The sequence below is a fragment of the Cervus canadensis genome, chromosome 10 (assembly GCF_019320065.1).
Source record: "Cervus canadensis isolate Bull #8, Minnesota chromosome 10, ASM1932006v1, whole genome shotgun sequence".
In the NCBI taxonomy this organism is placed as follows: domain Eukaryota; kingdom Metazoa; phylum Chordata; class Mammalia; order Artiodactyla; family Cervidae; genus Cervus; species Cervus canadensis.
In genome coordinates this window covers 31,856,293-31,872,367 of record NC_057395.1, presented here as the reverse complement: position 1 = coordinate 31,872,367, position 16,075 = coordinate 31,856,293, and the positions used below count along the sequence as shown (strand labels likewise).

The 16,075-nt window shown below is 46.9% G+C and overlaps 1 protein-coding gene across 1 annotated transcript in view; it reads left to right on the top strand.

Annotated features, from left to right (window-relative positions):
* The first annotated feature begins 6,042 nt into the window (after positions 1-6,042).
* The window catches only part of FAM171A1 (family with sequence similarity 171 member A1), a 126,596-nt gene continuing 116,563 nt past the window's right edge, over positions 6,043-16,075 (top strand). The window contains exon 1 of the mRNA XM_043478728.1: positions 6,043-6,379. Within this exon, the coding sequence (XP_043334663.1) occupies positions 6,283-6,379 (97 nt within the window). The 5' untranslated portion in view covers positions 6,043-6,282. The remainder of the gene's footprint in view (positions 6,380-16,075) is intronic.

Genomic DNA, 16,075 nt, shown 5'->3' with positions numbered 1-16,075 from the left:
GTCCACAGCCCAGCAGAACAGATTGTGAACAAGAAAGTTTGAAGTCACATGAGTGACTGTCCTGGAAGGAACAGCTTGAAAGCATCTCCACTTCAGCTGAAGAGTCAAAGCCAGCAGTACCTCACAGGGCAGGTTTAAGGCCAAGCCGGTGGTCCCCACTGCTGCCCAAAAACCTTTCAGCTTCAGAACCAGCCTACTTCTGCAGGGGAGAAATGACCACTCTGCACACAGACAGCTGCTACCACAAGCCAGGCTCTGTCCATTACCTCACCAAATCTACATGGCAGCCCCTGGACAGAGGTACCACTCTTTTCGTCCCCATCTGACAAAGGAGCAAACCAAGACAGGGAACAATGAACTGACTCTCTTAAGAGTCACAGAGCTGAAGTATAAGCCTGGTCAGCCTGGAGTCACAAATTTGCCTCTGTGTACAGAGGGTTTATTGTATACGGGAAGACACTGAAGCCTTCCAAAGAAGGCTCCCTGCAGAGGAATCCTATTTTTAGCAAGGCATTGATTTGGGAATGGGTGAAAGGGAAATCTCTAGGTTGTGGCATTCCTTGGTCCATTTGATGCTTTTTGTCAGCTTAAGAATGTTCCTTTTGGGACTTCCCTGGTGATCTAGCGATTAAGAATCCACCTGCCAATGCAGGAGACATGGGTTTGATCCCTGGTCTGGGAAAAAATCCTACATGCTGTGGGGCAAATAACCCCTGTGCCACAATTACTGAGCCAGGGCTCTAGAGCCCAAGCTCCGCAACAAGAGAAGCCACCATAATGAGAAGCCCGAGAACCACAACCACTCACCGCAGCCAGAGAAAGCCCTCTGGCAGCGATGAAGACCCAGCAAAGCCAAAATAAACACATTTTTAAAATTTCTGAAACAATGTTACTTTTTATTTTCCTCTCCTATGCTTCCCCCCTGGGGGCTCCTGGCAGTCAGCTGTCAGTGTGTACAGAGTGAGGATCTGGCCTCTTCAATTCAGTACTTAGTTTTATAATCTGGATTTATTTACTTGGCTGTGCTGGGTCTTAGTTGTGGCACACAGGATCTTCTATCTTCATTGCAGCATGTGAGATCTAGTTCCCTACCAGGAACCAAACCCAGGCGCCCTGCATTTGGGACCTGGAGTCTTAGCTACTGGACTACCAGGGAAGTCCCAGCCAGTATTACTGAGCATCTATTTTGTGCCAGATATTTTTTTCTAGATGCTGCAAATATGGCGACGAGCTGGACAGATGCCCTGTTCTCAATAGAGAGTTGGACATGACTGAAGAAACTTAGCACACAGCCCAGGGCATTAGGAGAAATGACCTGGCAGCAGGTAGCTTTGGGTCAAGAGCCTCAAAATTAAGCAAAGAGGAAATGATGTTAAAGGAAAAGGGCAAGCAAGTACCACTCAAGTACCAATGCAGGGGGCATGGATTCCATCCCTGGGCAGGAAACTAGGGTCCCACATGCAATCGTGTGTGGCCTAAAAAAATAAAAATAGATACCACTCAGATAGAGTTAACCTGAAACAGACTGGAGCCTACAGCACAGTGAAGCTTTCTTCCCTGTTCAGGGTACAGAAGGAGCCACAAAACATGAGCTCAATTACTGTTAATTACCTTCTCCGTTTTCACCATTAGCTTCCTGTCTTTTCCCTAACTATGTTTTTGTGCAGCCTAAAAGTAGAGAATTGTACTTATTTGGTGGACATACTGGGGACTTAAGCCTGGGAGACAGCCTCTCAGATAGCTCTGAGGGACTGTCCCAAAAAGGCAAGCGAGGAGCCAGGAAATACCGAAATTTGGGGGAGGGGGAACCAAACAAGCAAACAAACAAATAACCCCCCAAAGCAAGCAGTTGGAACACAAAAAGATTACTGCTAATTAAAGAAACACCAAACATAACCAATTAATGAATTTAGCCCATTTCTGTGTATGGAAAGATGCAAGAGACGGGACTCACTGAAATCATTCCTTTGTTACGCACCTTAGCTATTCAGGGGGCCAGGATCCTGCTTTTCTCCATCCTGAATCCCCTCAGGGTGCACAGTGAGGGTGGGGGGCTGGCCACAGAGACTGAAGACTTGATGGCTGCAACATCCTTTGCTTACTGATTTGACAGATGACATTCTTCATCCACAGAAGCTGAGGTTCCTACTTTCCTTGAGCCCCCCTGAACTATAGGACTGTCATTCAATCGCCAGCAAAGGTTTGAGCTAATGGAACAGGCAACCAGGTTCTCAGGTATCCACCAGCCTCTGAATAGCCTCTTCAACAGCCAAGACCTACTGCTGCATCCCAGACTCCTCTAGGGATGCAGAGGCATGTAAAAAAGAACAATCATACAGGAGACCTGAATCCCCCACCCCAGGGAGTCACTGTTGTAGGTTAATACACATTTGCAACTTCTCTCGGGAAGCTGAAAGAAGATCCTATTTGAAAGGCTCATGGATTGACATGGGTGTGACTCACCAATAAAGGGGAATGTGCAAGCATTAGGAATATCAGTTCCTTTTCAGTAATTTCTTCACCTTTTGTCATTGTCTTTTCCAAATGGACGGCCAAGATGTTTTGAAAAAAATTGCTGAGCCCTTCCAATTTCCACCTCTGGCTACATTTTATCTAACTTTAATAAAAGCGTCAGCAAACAGGAGTTGGAATGGCCATGACACACTTCCTGATCTGTACAGATCTCATACTGAGTTTGTTGTTCACAGGCTGTTTCTCACTCAGGAGCAGACCAGAGGGAGCAGGGGGTCAGGAGGAGAATGGGGAGAAGGAAAGACACACCTCTTGAAATAAATTTAGACAATTAAAATTCCACTTCACGGGCACCAACATCAGGAAAGATTTCAACGGGAGAAATAATCTTGGACTAAGATGCCTTGACACAGCCTCTGAAGTCAAGGTCTCTGGAAAAACTCAGCCAGGAAAAGTTCTGTATATGGCATCACTGCTTTTGGCAGAGAACTTGAAAATTGAAATGAAATGCAGTCAGGCAACTTCTAAGCAATTTCAAGTAAGTACAGTCATAATTCATCTTTAGTCAAACAATGTGAGATTTTAATAAGAGCAACAGGAAAAGTTCTAGAAGGAAAGAACACTTCTGATTTCCATTGTTCTGCAAACACTCCCTCCTAAGCAGTGACTCCCCCACCTCCAACCACACTGTTACTAAGTGGGAGTCTGGTTTCTGAAACAGGAGAAAAGGTAAACCATATTCTTTTATTCCGGTAGTGGAGAAGGGTGATTATTTAATTCTTATGTAATGCCAGGCAGATAATATGCAAAGTGCAGATGATGGTGTGATTTTGCAAAATTTCTGTGTTCTTAGCCTCCCACCCAAGTAGCTAGAAAACATCCATGTGAGGACACAATGCTTATGGGGGCCTCAGCTCTCTCCTTGGTTTTGAGATGGGTATTTAACCTCTTATGCAAGGTATTTAACCTCTTTCTGTTTCATCTTCAAAATGGAATGGGGCTGGTAGTTCTGAAGCTATTTATACAAGCCTCAGTGTTGCTATCAAGATATATAAACTGCTCCTAAAGTGCCATGTCATCCACAGAAATTTTGTTACACACACAGTAATAACAACTGTTATCTTGACCATCTGCAAGTCCTGATTGTGACCCAAACTTGATTAGACTAAGCAATGAGTCTTTACTTAAGCTTCTCCCACTCTTAAGAGTTTTAGAACTCTATATTAGCATAGATATAAGATCCCCAAAGGAGAAGGAAATGGCAACCCACTCCAGTAATCTTGCCTGGACAATTCCATGGACAGAGGAGTCTGGCAGGCTACAGTCCATGGGGTTGCAAAGAGTCAGGCATGACTGAGCAACTATCACTCACTCAGGATCCCAAATACCAGTGTTTTGGGTAAACAATAAATCTTAGGGGAAAAAACAGTATAGAAGAAGGTTTTGTTTTTTTTTTTAATTTTATTTTGAATAATGATAGACTTACAAGAAGTTACAAAAGACCTGCAGAGAGGTCCCTAACACCCTGCACCCAGCTCCTCACAGCTTCCCCCAACTGTAATATCGTATATAATTAAAGCACACTATCAAAACCAGGAAATTAACATCGGCACAATACCATTCATCACAAACTGTTAACAACATTCAGCCCTTACCAGGATTTGAATCCCTGTTTGTAAAACAACGTGAACATAGCTAGAGGTAACTGGAATCATTGGCAAGAAATTTTTTCTTGGAGGTAACCTGATATAGGGAATTTGAGTTTGCTGCCATCAGACCCAGACATTGTGGGCAAATTATTTGTCACTAAGCCTCAGTTTGTTCATCCATAAAATAGGAATAATAATACCACCCAAGGAAGTTGTTATGAGAAAACATCTCCAGTCTAGTGAGGGTGGCATATACTAGGAACTCCAAATATAATTGTATCCTCGGTTCCCTCATGAGACCTGGCACATCGCTCACAGGATGTTGTAGGAGTCCCAGGTAAAGTGTAACTACCTAGTTCTCTATTATTATTTTGCTCAGGCTACTCCTGTCTCTTAGAACCAACATCCCAGACAAAGGCACATTTTCAAAAGATATGAAGGGAGAAGTTTCAGCTCTGGGATGGACTTAATGTCTCTTTTCTTAGAAGCAGCCCCCCAGCCCAAAAAAGAGACTTTAAAACTTTGAGACCGCCCAACTGCAATAGCCATCCTCTACCCAGCAAGCTCACTGGCCTGGCCTCTGTGCTCCTGTGGGCAGGAACCCAAGCTGGACTTGAGGACAGACTGATCTCGATGGTCCTCTCACAGGCTCCTCTCTCCTGGCTCTGATGTGGACTCCGGAATTACCCTAAGGCTTTGACACTGGAAGTCAGGAGGAGGGGAGGTATCAGGCAGTCCCTAGCTGTGGGTTTTCTTTTCCGCCTTCTTGACTACCCCCCACCCTGTGCAGGTGCCCAGTTTGCACTCATTGAGGCATTGGTCCTTGGGGTGCAAATAACACACACAAGGGCTTCCCCTCCTCCTGGGTTTTATTGTAGCTCACAAGGATTGTCTATAATAAGCCAACTGGGCAAGCGCCATCCTCCATTCTCTTTTTGGTACAGTGCCTGCCATGCCTTAATGCCCAATTAATAAAATTACAGTAATAACCCTCCTCTGGCCTACTGCTCTGGAGGCAGCACTGAGCGTCTGGTGAGCCTGGTGTGGCTCTCCCCAGAGCAGAGGTCCCGGACAGAGGTCCCAGGGTCCCCACAGTGCTGGTTGGGAGATGGGGTGAAAGAGGGTCAGGGGACATGAGGGTTGTATGGAGGAAGGCACCCAGACACGAGCAAGTGCTGGAAAGGAAGTTGGAATGAGAGGTGGGAGTACCTCCAGACCTTTTTGTGGAGAGCTTCAACCCAAGGCCAGCAAGACTGTCTTACTGGAATCTTGGAGCTATGTGCTAAGGACAAATTCCTTAAACAACCTTAGGCTCGATTTTCCCATCTGTAAATGGGGACTACAATACCTACCTCTGAGATCATAGATTAGAAGATAGATTAGATCATAGATTAGAGATCATAGAAGACAAAAATGGGAAGTAAAAAGCACTTAATAAATGTAAATTTCCTCCCCAACCTAATCTTCAACCTGGAGATGTTCCCGGTCAACACTTAGGCGCTGAGGGCCGCCTGCTGCGCAGACGGCCTGGGCCTTTCTGTGCCCACAGACCTTGGACGTTGGGTGTGGAATCTCCCCTAGGGTTCCTGGGTGGATTGAGACAGGAAGAGCTGCAGGGAGGCGCGATCCTGCAGAAACCAAGCGAAGTCACACGGGGAGACCCCAGTGCCTCCAGAGGGCCATCAGCTAACCAGGTGCGAGGGTACGGGCCTGAAAAGGGGGTGTAGTCACTCCCAAGCGGCCGGGAGGTGTGGGCACCAAGGTCGCGTCCACGGCCCCCCGAGGTCGGCGGGAGCGCGGGGTGGACCTGAGGAGGTGGCGACGCGGGCGGGCGGGTGGGCGCGCCGCCGCCAGGTGGCACCATGGCCCCGGGCCTGGGCGCCTCGGCGGGCGGGGGCGCGAAGGGGTTAAGGCGGCGGCGGCGGCGGCGCGGTGGTGGCTCTCTTCGGGGAAACCCACCGGGACGCGCGGAGGCGGGAGCGGCCGTGGGCTGCGGGGCCCGGCGCCGCGCCGGGCGGGGGCGCGGCCAATCGGGCGGCGGGGCCCGGCGCGCGCGGAGCCAGGCGACATGGAGGGAGGCGCGGCGGCCGACCGCCCGTGACGCGCCGCTCCGAGCCGGTGATCGGCCAGCCCGCGCCGCCCGGGGCCCTGCGGCGCGGAGATGAGCAGGTCGGCGGCGCTCCTGCTCTGCCTGCTGGGCTGCCACGTCTGGAAGGCGGTGACCAAGACGCTGCGGGAGCCTGGCGCCGGAGCCCAAGGTCGGTAGGCGGCGGGGCCCGAAAGGCTCGAGGGCCGGCGGCGGCGGCGGGCTTTGTGTCGGCCGCGGGCCTGCGGCAGAGGCGGCGGGGCTCCCGGGCCGCATTGTGTCCCCGCGGCGGCCGAAACCCGAACCCAAGCCGTCGCCACCGGGCCCGCAGCCCCGTGCCGCGCTCCCTACCGGGGTGGTGCCGCCCGGGGAAGCCGCGATACCCGGGCAGATGCTCCCGAGGGGCCGCGGACCGCCGGGAGTGCGGGTGGCACCCGCTGCAGGCGCCCCGGGTGGCAGGTTTGGATGCAGCCGAGGGTCCTTTATGCGCGACGCGGACACGCGGCTCCATCTCCTGCTTCGCCAGGGCGACAGCAGTCGCCCCCCCGTCGCCATCGCCCGTTCCCCACCTCCGGGCTCGGGTGCTCGAAGCCCGGTCGCGAAGGCTGCGCTCGGCCCTTTTGTTGCGGCGGCTGACGGGGTGGCCGCCGCCCCTGGGGTGCCCCCTGCGCCCCAGAACCCGGAGGTCCGCGGTCACTGCCTGCCGCAGTTTGGGAAAGTTTCGGGGTCTCCTCCCCCTCCTTATCCCACGTCTTTTCCAGGCCTTAAGGGATTTGCTGGATAGCCCAGGAATCATCCCCGGAAGGGGAGACAGAATTGGAACTGGGAGGCCCTAATTAATTTTTTGTTGTTGTTGTTATTTTAAATCATTTACAGGGCTCTTGCCTTTTGTCTAATCTTTGGCCTTTGCAAATCTGCTTTCCAGCCCTGGGAGGAATGTGATCGCCTCTGAGAATGGCCACAAGCTTGTCTTTTGTTTTCAAAATAAGAATGTATTTGTGGGGGGACGCCCAAAGCTTCTTTTGCACCGTTTGTGGGGTCTAAATTGAATGCTTCTCTGTTGCCTGGCTTTTCAAAACGGTGAGTGAGGCCGCCCCAGGTAAACGTCTGGCATCCACCCAGGACACCGATGCCGGGCCTCGCTGGGCCTTTCAGGCCCACCTGGAGGATTTCCCTGCGGCTCTGTAGACCCCCACCCCCGCCCCGACTCCCAGACTCCTCGCCTGGAGGTGTCCTTTCCTCCTGGAAGGTGTGTGTTCTGTGAAGTCTGCCTTGCAGACTGAATCCACGCCAGCGTTCCATCCTCCTGCTGGACCTTACCTTTCCCTCTTTCCGTCTTGCCCACTGCTCACCGTCTTCCCTTCTGACAAATTTTCAGAGCTCAGGAGTGCCAGGGAGCAGAGAACCCTGGTGGATTTCCACCTCTGATGTTCCGATAGGGAAAGGAGGTGCTCCCCACAGTCCGCTGGGTTTAGTTTGTTTGCTACATGTTGAGTTAAAGGTTTTCCTATTCATCGCCTGCGACACCGTTCGCTGGCATCTCTTTCATGCACTGCTTTTTCTATAACTGCTGGAATAGGACCATTCTGAATTGTGTATAAATTTAGTCATGTATATCAGGGAAGGGGGGACCTTGATAAGGTACAGGAAAGACTCATGTATCTCTTCGTGCACGAAATAAATGTTTAGGACATTAGCTCATCAGTGTTGAATTGCAGCCTTCTTCATTAATAACCTACTGATGTTTGAATCAGCTATTTCAATGAATATGATATTTGTGTTTCCACAAGGCCATTAATTCCAAGGAATGGGTGGAATTTTTTGTTTTGCACTTGAAATAGGAATATGGAAATTAGTAAGTTCATGTATGTATAAATAGGAGAAGGTATAGCTGTAACTGGAACAAAAAGGGTCTTCTAGGTTTAGGTCTAAGACCACATTTTGCAGAGATCTTGCTGCTGAAAATCTTACCTGGTAACTGAAGTCTCAAAAATGGAATATTCTGTGCAGTGGGTGAGAAGTGCTCAACCTGTGAGATAATTATGCACAGCTAGGAGCACCTTGGGCACCCAAGTGGCACAAGTGGTAAAGAACCCGTCTGCCAATACAGGAGACATAAAGAGATGTATGTTTGATCCCTGGGTTGGGAAGATCCCCTGGAGAAGGAAATGGCAACCCACTCCAGTTTTCTTGCCTGGGGAATCCCATGGACAGAGGAGCCTGGTGGGCTATAGTCAATGGGTTGCAAAGAGTCGGACATGATTTAGCAACTAAACAACAATAACTAAGGTACTAAGGAGTCCCTTAGTATGTGGTATGGTTGAAGTGGGAGATCCAAGTATCTTAGAATACTTTTCCCCAGGATTACTTCCTTGACTGGGTAGGATGGCCTTTTTTGTTGTTGTTTCCATGTCTTTATTTTTTTTGTTTGTTTATTTTTATTAGTTGGAGGCTAATTACTTTACAGTATTGTAGTGATTTTTGTAGCCATACATTGACATGAATCAGCCACGGATTTACATGTGTTCCTCATCCCGATCCCCCCTCCTACCTCCCTCCCCATCCCATCCCTCTGGGTCTTCCCAGTGCACCGGCCCTGAGGACTTGTCTCATGCATCCAACCTGGGCTGGTGATCTGTTTCACCCTTGATAGTATACTTGTTTCAATGCTGTTCTCTCAGAACATAGGATGGCCTTTTAAAAAGTTGAGCCCAGGAGCTCAGCCATGACACAGGGTCTCACTACCTGGCATCTGGATTTTGAGCTCATACCATTTTTCAGGCAATGGGGCAATTGCTCCTTTGATATTAGAAGGGCATCTTCATCCGGCTGAGTTCTTCAGACGGTCTTGACATTTACATATGTAACATAGTTTTAAAATTCATGTCTTCTCTGTTCTCTGGGGCCACATACACAATGAAAACGAGTAATCCCTCTGATTTCACTTTGCATTTTCCACAGCAGGTTGTAAATGGTTTTGCACAGAGCTGGTGCTCAGGTAGTGTCGAAAGGGTAAAAAATTGAAGATGGCTAGCATGGCGTTGGCCAAAAAGTTCGCTAGGGTGTTTCCATTCCATTTTATGAAAGACCCAAATTAAGTTTTTGGCCAACCCAATACATGTACTATAGGGCACCATGCATGCATTTTAAGGGAAAAAAAACTGTCAGTGTTTACCTTCTTGGAAACCTAATTTGTAAGAGTTTTGCTTTTACTGTAGCGGAAACTATTCCATGAATCATACTTGGGGATTTTGTTTGTTTGTTTTGTTTTCAAAAGCTAGGCTTGCAGTATCTTAGTTCCCCAACCAGGGATTGAACCCATGCCCTTGGCAGTGGAAGTTCAGAGTCCTAACCACTGGACTGCCCGGGAAGTCCCTGTGAATCATGCTTTGAACTTGCATTGTGTTCACACAGATGTTATGCACTAACCAAGTTTAGATTAGGAAAAACTACTTAGAGACCTTGAGCACACAAATCATAGACCAGAATATTCCCATTATATTCCTGGGGCTAAATGACACCTTCTTTATTAAATGAACCTATGTTCTGTCATCCGAGGAAACTAACATCTGCAGAATTTCTTGGCATCACTTCGCTCTTTATATATGCAAGATAAAATTTAAGGTTTGGCCCTTCCTACTGTAGCTGCTTTGAATCAGCAAACGGGCTTCAAAGGCAATGGTTCGCTGTCACCATGAGGCTTAGCTTTGCTGATTATGTATTTGAACTAGCTCCAGCATATGATTGCAAGTTTTTATGAAGTGTTTTCATCTAAGTTGCCCTAAAGTGTTTACAGTATCTAATTTTTTTCTGGGAATTTTACAGAAATGGTTATTCATAAGCATCCACTCATTCGGACTTTCTCCCCCTCTTACACAACTGTGCACTGAGACTGGCTTGGTGGGGGCTGGGGGCTCAGGGTCAGGCTACCTGAAGAACCATAAACTGTGCAGACATGGCCTACGGAGATGTATTTGTGAACTCCAACACTTTCTTTATGGGGCTTCCCAGGTGGTGCTAGTGGTAAAGAATCCACCTGCCAATGCAGAAGATGCAAGAGATGCACGTTCAGTCCCTGGGTCAGGAAGATCCCCTGGAGGGGCAAATGGCACCCCACTTCAGTATTCTTGCCTGGAAGATTTCATGGACAGAGGAGCCTGGTGGACTACAGTCCAAGGGGCTGTAAGGAGTCGGACACACACCAAAAAAAAAAAAGAAAAAAAACCCAGAAAATTCTCTTTATATGACAAAAGAAAAGTCAGAGCTAGGTTGCCGCTCACTGTCTAACAGTAAGGTATTTTGTAATGATGTGCGAACTTTTTGTTCATCTCAGAAAAACGACAATCTGTCATAACAACTGAGATGAATGGTTGCCTCTCTCTCTTCTCTGCGAGAGATCTGTTCTTAGCCAAATTCAAATTTCTGTTGTTAGAAAGTCATGATCAGTTGAAAGACCACGAAGGGATGAAAACTATCAGGAGGTTCATCCAACAAGCATGACTTATGCTGACAGTATATTAAGAGCATAACATCTAAATAAAACTCACATCTAAATAGGCTCACATCCTGGGAAACTGTGGGACTTGAACTTGCCAAGACTGCTGGGCTTCCTTGCAAGCCAGGTGTGGGAGTGCTATGCAGAAGCAACAGCACTGTCTAGAGAATTTCTGGCAAAGTCTTCGAAATGACTTTAAGAATTCTTTTTGTATCCTGTTTGTACTTGGTAACTTACAACTTATTGGCTTAAAAAAATCTAACCAAGAGAAAGAACCATTGGATGAAGTTCTGAACTAATAGCTTGCAAGTGAAAGTACTTTCTAAGTTTTAATCAAGCCTTCATTTTTAAACACATCACTGATATCTCTGAAAATCTAACAGTTTATCTTTACTATTTTTGGCAAACACTGTGCTGTGCTTAGTCACTCAGTCATATCCAGTTCTTTGCAACCCTATGGACTGTAGCCCGCCAGGCTCCTCTGTCCATGGGAATTCTCTAGGCAAGAATACTGGAGTGGGTAGCCTATCGCTTCTCCAGGGGAACTTCCTGACCCAGGAATCGAACTGGAGTCTCCTGCATTGCAGGTGGATTCTTTACCAGCTGAGCCACGAGGGAAGCCCTGCTAATTTAGTAGTTTTAGTAAATGCTACTTACACAGGAAAAACTTACACAGGAAAAACAACAGACTGTATGTGGAAGGAGAATTGGATGTAAAAGCATTTCAGAAGTCTAATTGGAAGAATTTGTCCTGTGATAACACATATACTTCAATAATGCTTTTATAGTTTGATCAAGTTATAGAGTAATATTGTAAACAAGTCATTTTTATTTGATTTCACCAGATATGACTTCAGGACTTTTTATTTATTTTATTTTTGGCTGAGCTGGGTCTTTGTTGCCACATGTGGGCTTTCTCTAGTAGTAGTGAGCAAGGCGGAGGAGGCAATGACATCCCACTCCAGTACTCTTGCCTGGAAAATCCCATGGACAGAGGAGTCTGGTGGGCTGCAGTCCATGGGGTTGCCAAGAGTCAAACATGACTGAGTGACTTCACTTTCACTTTTCACTTTCATGCACTGGAGAAGGAAATGGCAACCCACTCCAGTGTTCTTGCCTGGAGAATCCCAGGGACGGGGGAGCCTGGTGGGCTGCCATCTATGGGGTCGCACAGAGTCAGACACGACTGTAGCGACTTAGCAGCAGCAGCAGCAGTGAGCAAGGACTACTCTCTAGTTGCCATGCGTGGGCTTCTCATTGCGCTGACTTCTCTCCCTGCAGGGCATGGGCTCTGGGCACCCGGGCTCAGTCATCGTGGTGCACTGGCTTAGTTGCTCCGCTGCATGTGGAATCCTCTGGACCATAGATTGAACCTGTGTCCCCTGCATTGGCAGATGTATTCCCACCTACTCTACCATCAGGGAAGTTCCCACTTCAGGATTTTCAAAGACCACAGCCCTGGCTAAATTATTCAGTTCCAGCAAACATGGAAATGAATGTGCTTTAAAAGTATTTTTTAGATTAAGCTTCAGCACCCTAAATAGACCAATTCGTTGTATGAAAGTAATCGTTCTTAAATTCTGCAGTGTGACCCAAAACCACCCACTTTAGGAAGGGTTTCATAGTGAGTTCCCTTAAAATTAATAGTTCAGTCTGCATATTTAAGACGTCTCCACCTTTCTCTGATCAAGCCTCTGTTTGAAATGATTTGCCAGCTCCTCCTCTTCTCGGTAAAAGTGAAGCTCCAAACGTTTGCTCTTTCTTCTTTCCTTTACCCCTTGAAGGATCTATTAACCCACAGATATTCCACTAATTAAACACTATTTGTGGATGATTCCAGATTTTCTCTCTCTGGCCTTGACCTGGTGTCTTTGCTCTATTTCTTTCTGTCTAGCAAGCTATTGGACATCTCTAATCAACGCATGGTATTGACAAACTCAACTGCCAGCCTTCTTCTCCAATCCAGCTTACCCTAACTTAGCAGCTTATCTATTAACTAGACTCAAATCTGGATGTGCCCTTAGATCCTTTCTCTCCTTTAGAAGCTGTTCAGTTGGTAATCATAAGGGTGAGTCTATAGAGCACAATTATATAGATGTCTTTAGATCCTGGTAGGTGGATTTATCAGCGAAGGCAATGGCAACCCACTCCAGTACTCTTGCCTGGAAAATCCCATGGACAGAGGACCCTGGTAGACTGCAGCCCATGGGGTCGCTAAGAGTCGGACACTGAGCGACTTCACCTTCACTTTTCACTTTCATGCATTGGAGAAGGAAATGGCAACCCACTCCAGTGTTCTTGCCTGGAGAATCCCAGGGAATGGGGGAGCCTGGTGGGCTGCCGTCTATGGGGTCACACAGAGTCTGGACATGACTGAAGCGACTTAGCAGCAGCAGCAGATGGGTTTATACAGCGTCAGAAGGATCTTTGAGGTCAAGTTTATATTCTTGTTCTGAAGAGGAGGAAACCCAGTCTGAAAGTGAAGGGAACCTCAGATAATGGTGTTCTCTAGCCACACAGACCCTGTGGAAGATAGAGTCATGGCCCCAAAGATGTCCACCTCCTGCTCCCTGAAACTTGTGAATACAGTAGTACTTTACATGGCAGGAGGGACTTGGCAGAGCTAATGCAGTTAAGGATCTTCAGATGGAAAGATGATTCTGGATTGTGCTTATAAGAGGAGGCAGGAAGGTCAGAGTCAGGGAAGGAGATGTGACAACAGAAGCAGGGGGTCAGAGAGACGATGAAGATATTTCATGGCTCTGAAGATAGGAAGGGCCAAGTGCCAAGGAATGCAGGCAGCCTCTGGACGAGGGAAAAGGTGAGGAAATGGATTCTCCCCTCGGGCTTCCAGAAGGAATGCTACCTTGCTGATATGTTCACTTTGGCTCAGTGATGCTAATCTGGGGCTTCTGACCTCCAGAACCGTAAGATGGTAAATTCATGTTGTTTTAAGCTGCTGAGTTGTGGCCCCTTGCTAAAGTGGTATAATAGTAAACCAATACAGTACTTGCCTGGTGGTCCAGTAGCTAAGACCCTGTGCTCCCAATGCAGGGGGCCGAGGTTCCATCCCTGGTTGGATGGATCCCACACGCCACAACTAAGAGTCTGCATGCCACAAATAAAGAACTTGTGTGATGCAACTGAGACCTGGCACAGCCAAATAAATAAATAAATATTAAAATAAAAATAAAGAAAACCAATACAGGCATTGACCCCCAAGGACTACGAGAAGAGATGCACCCATAGACCCAGGGTAATTGTTCAGTATGGACCACTTTGGGGGATCAAGCTGCTGATGATAACATTTGGAGATGTGTCTGGACTTTTTTTTGCATCTGTTTAACAAGATTATACCAAATTGGAACACTGTTGGGGATCATTGGGGGAAACCTTAAGGGCCTCACCACCACCACCACCACCAAAATAACTCATGTTTTTCCGATGGAGCTCAGTGGACTTTTGTTTGTCAGCAAGATATTGCCTCATGTTCAGGCATCATTCTTGCCTTCCCTTCTCATCTCATCAGCAGTCATTCACTCACCTCTCTATGTTCTCCCTCCCAGGCCTGTCTTTGCCCTCATAGATACTTGTGCAAAGTAGTGTGTCTTTCTGGAGAAAGAAATGGCAACCCACTCCAGTGTTCTTGCCTGGAAAATCCCATGGACAGAGGAGCCTGGTGGGCTACAGTTCATGGGGTTGCAGAGAGTCAGACATGCCTGAGTGACTTCACTTTTACTTTCAATGTGTCTTTCTGTTGTGGTCCATTCTTTCCACCCAAGCTCTCTCCATGTGACCCTCTACAAACACCATTTTATTCATGTTTCTCTCCCACAGAAAAACTTGACTTTCTGTTTCCCAACGTATGGAGTCTAAATTATGACATCTGGCCTTTCCTCACACGTCTGTTCCAACTTTATCTCCTGTTCTTCGCCAGGTTAAATCATCACCTCTGGCTAGAATGTTCCATTGTCATCCCCTGGGTGCTGGTTGTATATCTTCACTTTCTTCACTCACAGCCATGCTCCTCTTTTTTGTCCTTAAAATCCTAAATGTTGAGCGTCTGCTCTATGAAGTGTGTGTGCTCAGTTGCTGAGTCATGTCCGACTCTTTGTAACCCCATGGACTGCAGCCCACCAGGCTTCTCTGTGGGACTTCCCGGGCAAGAATACTGGAGTGGGTTGCCATTTCCTTCTCCAGGGGATCTTCCCTACCCAGGGATCGAAGCTGTGTCTCCTGCTTGGCAGGGGATTCTTTACTGCTGAGCCACCAGGGAAGCCCCTCTGTATGAAGACAGTGTGCTAAACACTTGTTATGCAAAAAAGGATGATGTGGAAGGACAGTATGTTTTGGGGTAAGCTTTATTACTTAGGGGTGCTTACCCTCTCATATTTTATAATCCAGTCGGAATAGAAATAGAAAAATAAATTAGGAAGGACTTTACCAAGGTACTTTAATGTAATTAGACAGGAGTCTCTTGAGTATGATGAAACCTGTTAACACTTGCATGACTAAAATTCAGCTGTAAGGTCTCTGTGATGTTTATTTCTAGATATTTTAGGATTTGTCCACAGTGGGACACAGGAAGTTGCATTTGAGAGAGCATAAGCACACAGAGCACTACCTATTGCTTCTAAAAGTTGTAAGTTAGGTAAGAGGTGTCCTTTCGGTGATCAAATATTTAAGCAGGGACAGCATTGATTGGACAATATTGATGCTGTGGTGATTTCCAATATCAGTTGAAGCTGGGAATAATAATTTTCATTAACAATTATGTAAAACTCATAGTACATACATTGGTGATAGTATGATCAAATATAGATTTAATATGTTCAAATAGTTCAAACCCTGAGTTTTCTATGAAATACATAAACATACTCAAATATGAGAACAGGCAAGATTTTTTGAGATTGTGGAAAGTAGAAAAGGGTTTTGAAAAAGCTAGCTTAAGAGAAGTTAGCATGGAAGTGAGTGCTGAGCCTGTAACAGACTGGTTTGTTTTTCATTTGTCTTATTTTGAGCTGTGCCCCACAGGGATGGAGACACATGAGTGTAATGAGAAGAGACAACCATGTCCAAGTCAAATGAACATTTCATGTGCCTAGACTGACTTTTCTGAGCTCAGAATTTGAATAGAAAAATGGCTGAATTCATATTGAAGGAAAGAATTTAATGTCATTTTGACAGAGCCGAACTAAAGACTAAACACTGGTGAAAGCTAGCTCAATCCGTAAGGTGAGTCATATTAGTAAGACCTCTGATTTCAAACCAGTAATTAGTAGCAGAGTCTCATGAATGACTTTGTACTGATCATACTCAAGTGTGGTTGTGGTTTGTTTCCTCTGCACCACAATTAGAGCTTAGATCTTTCCT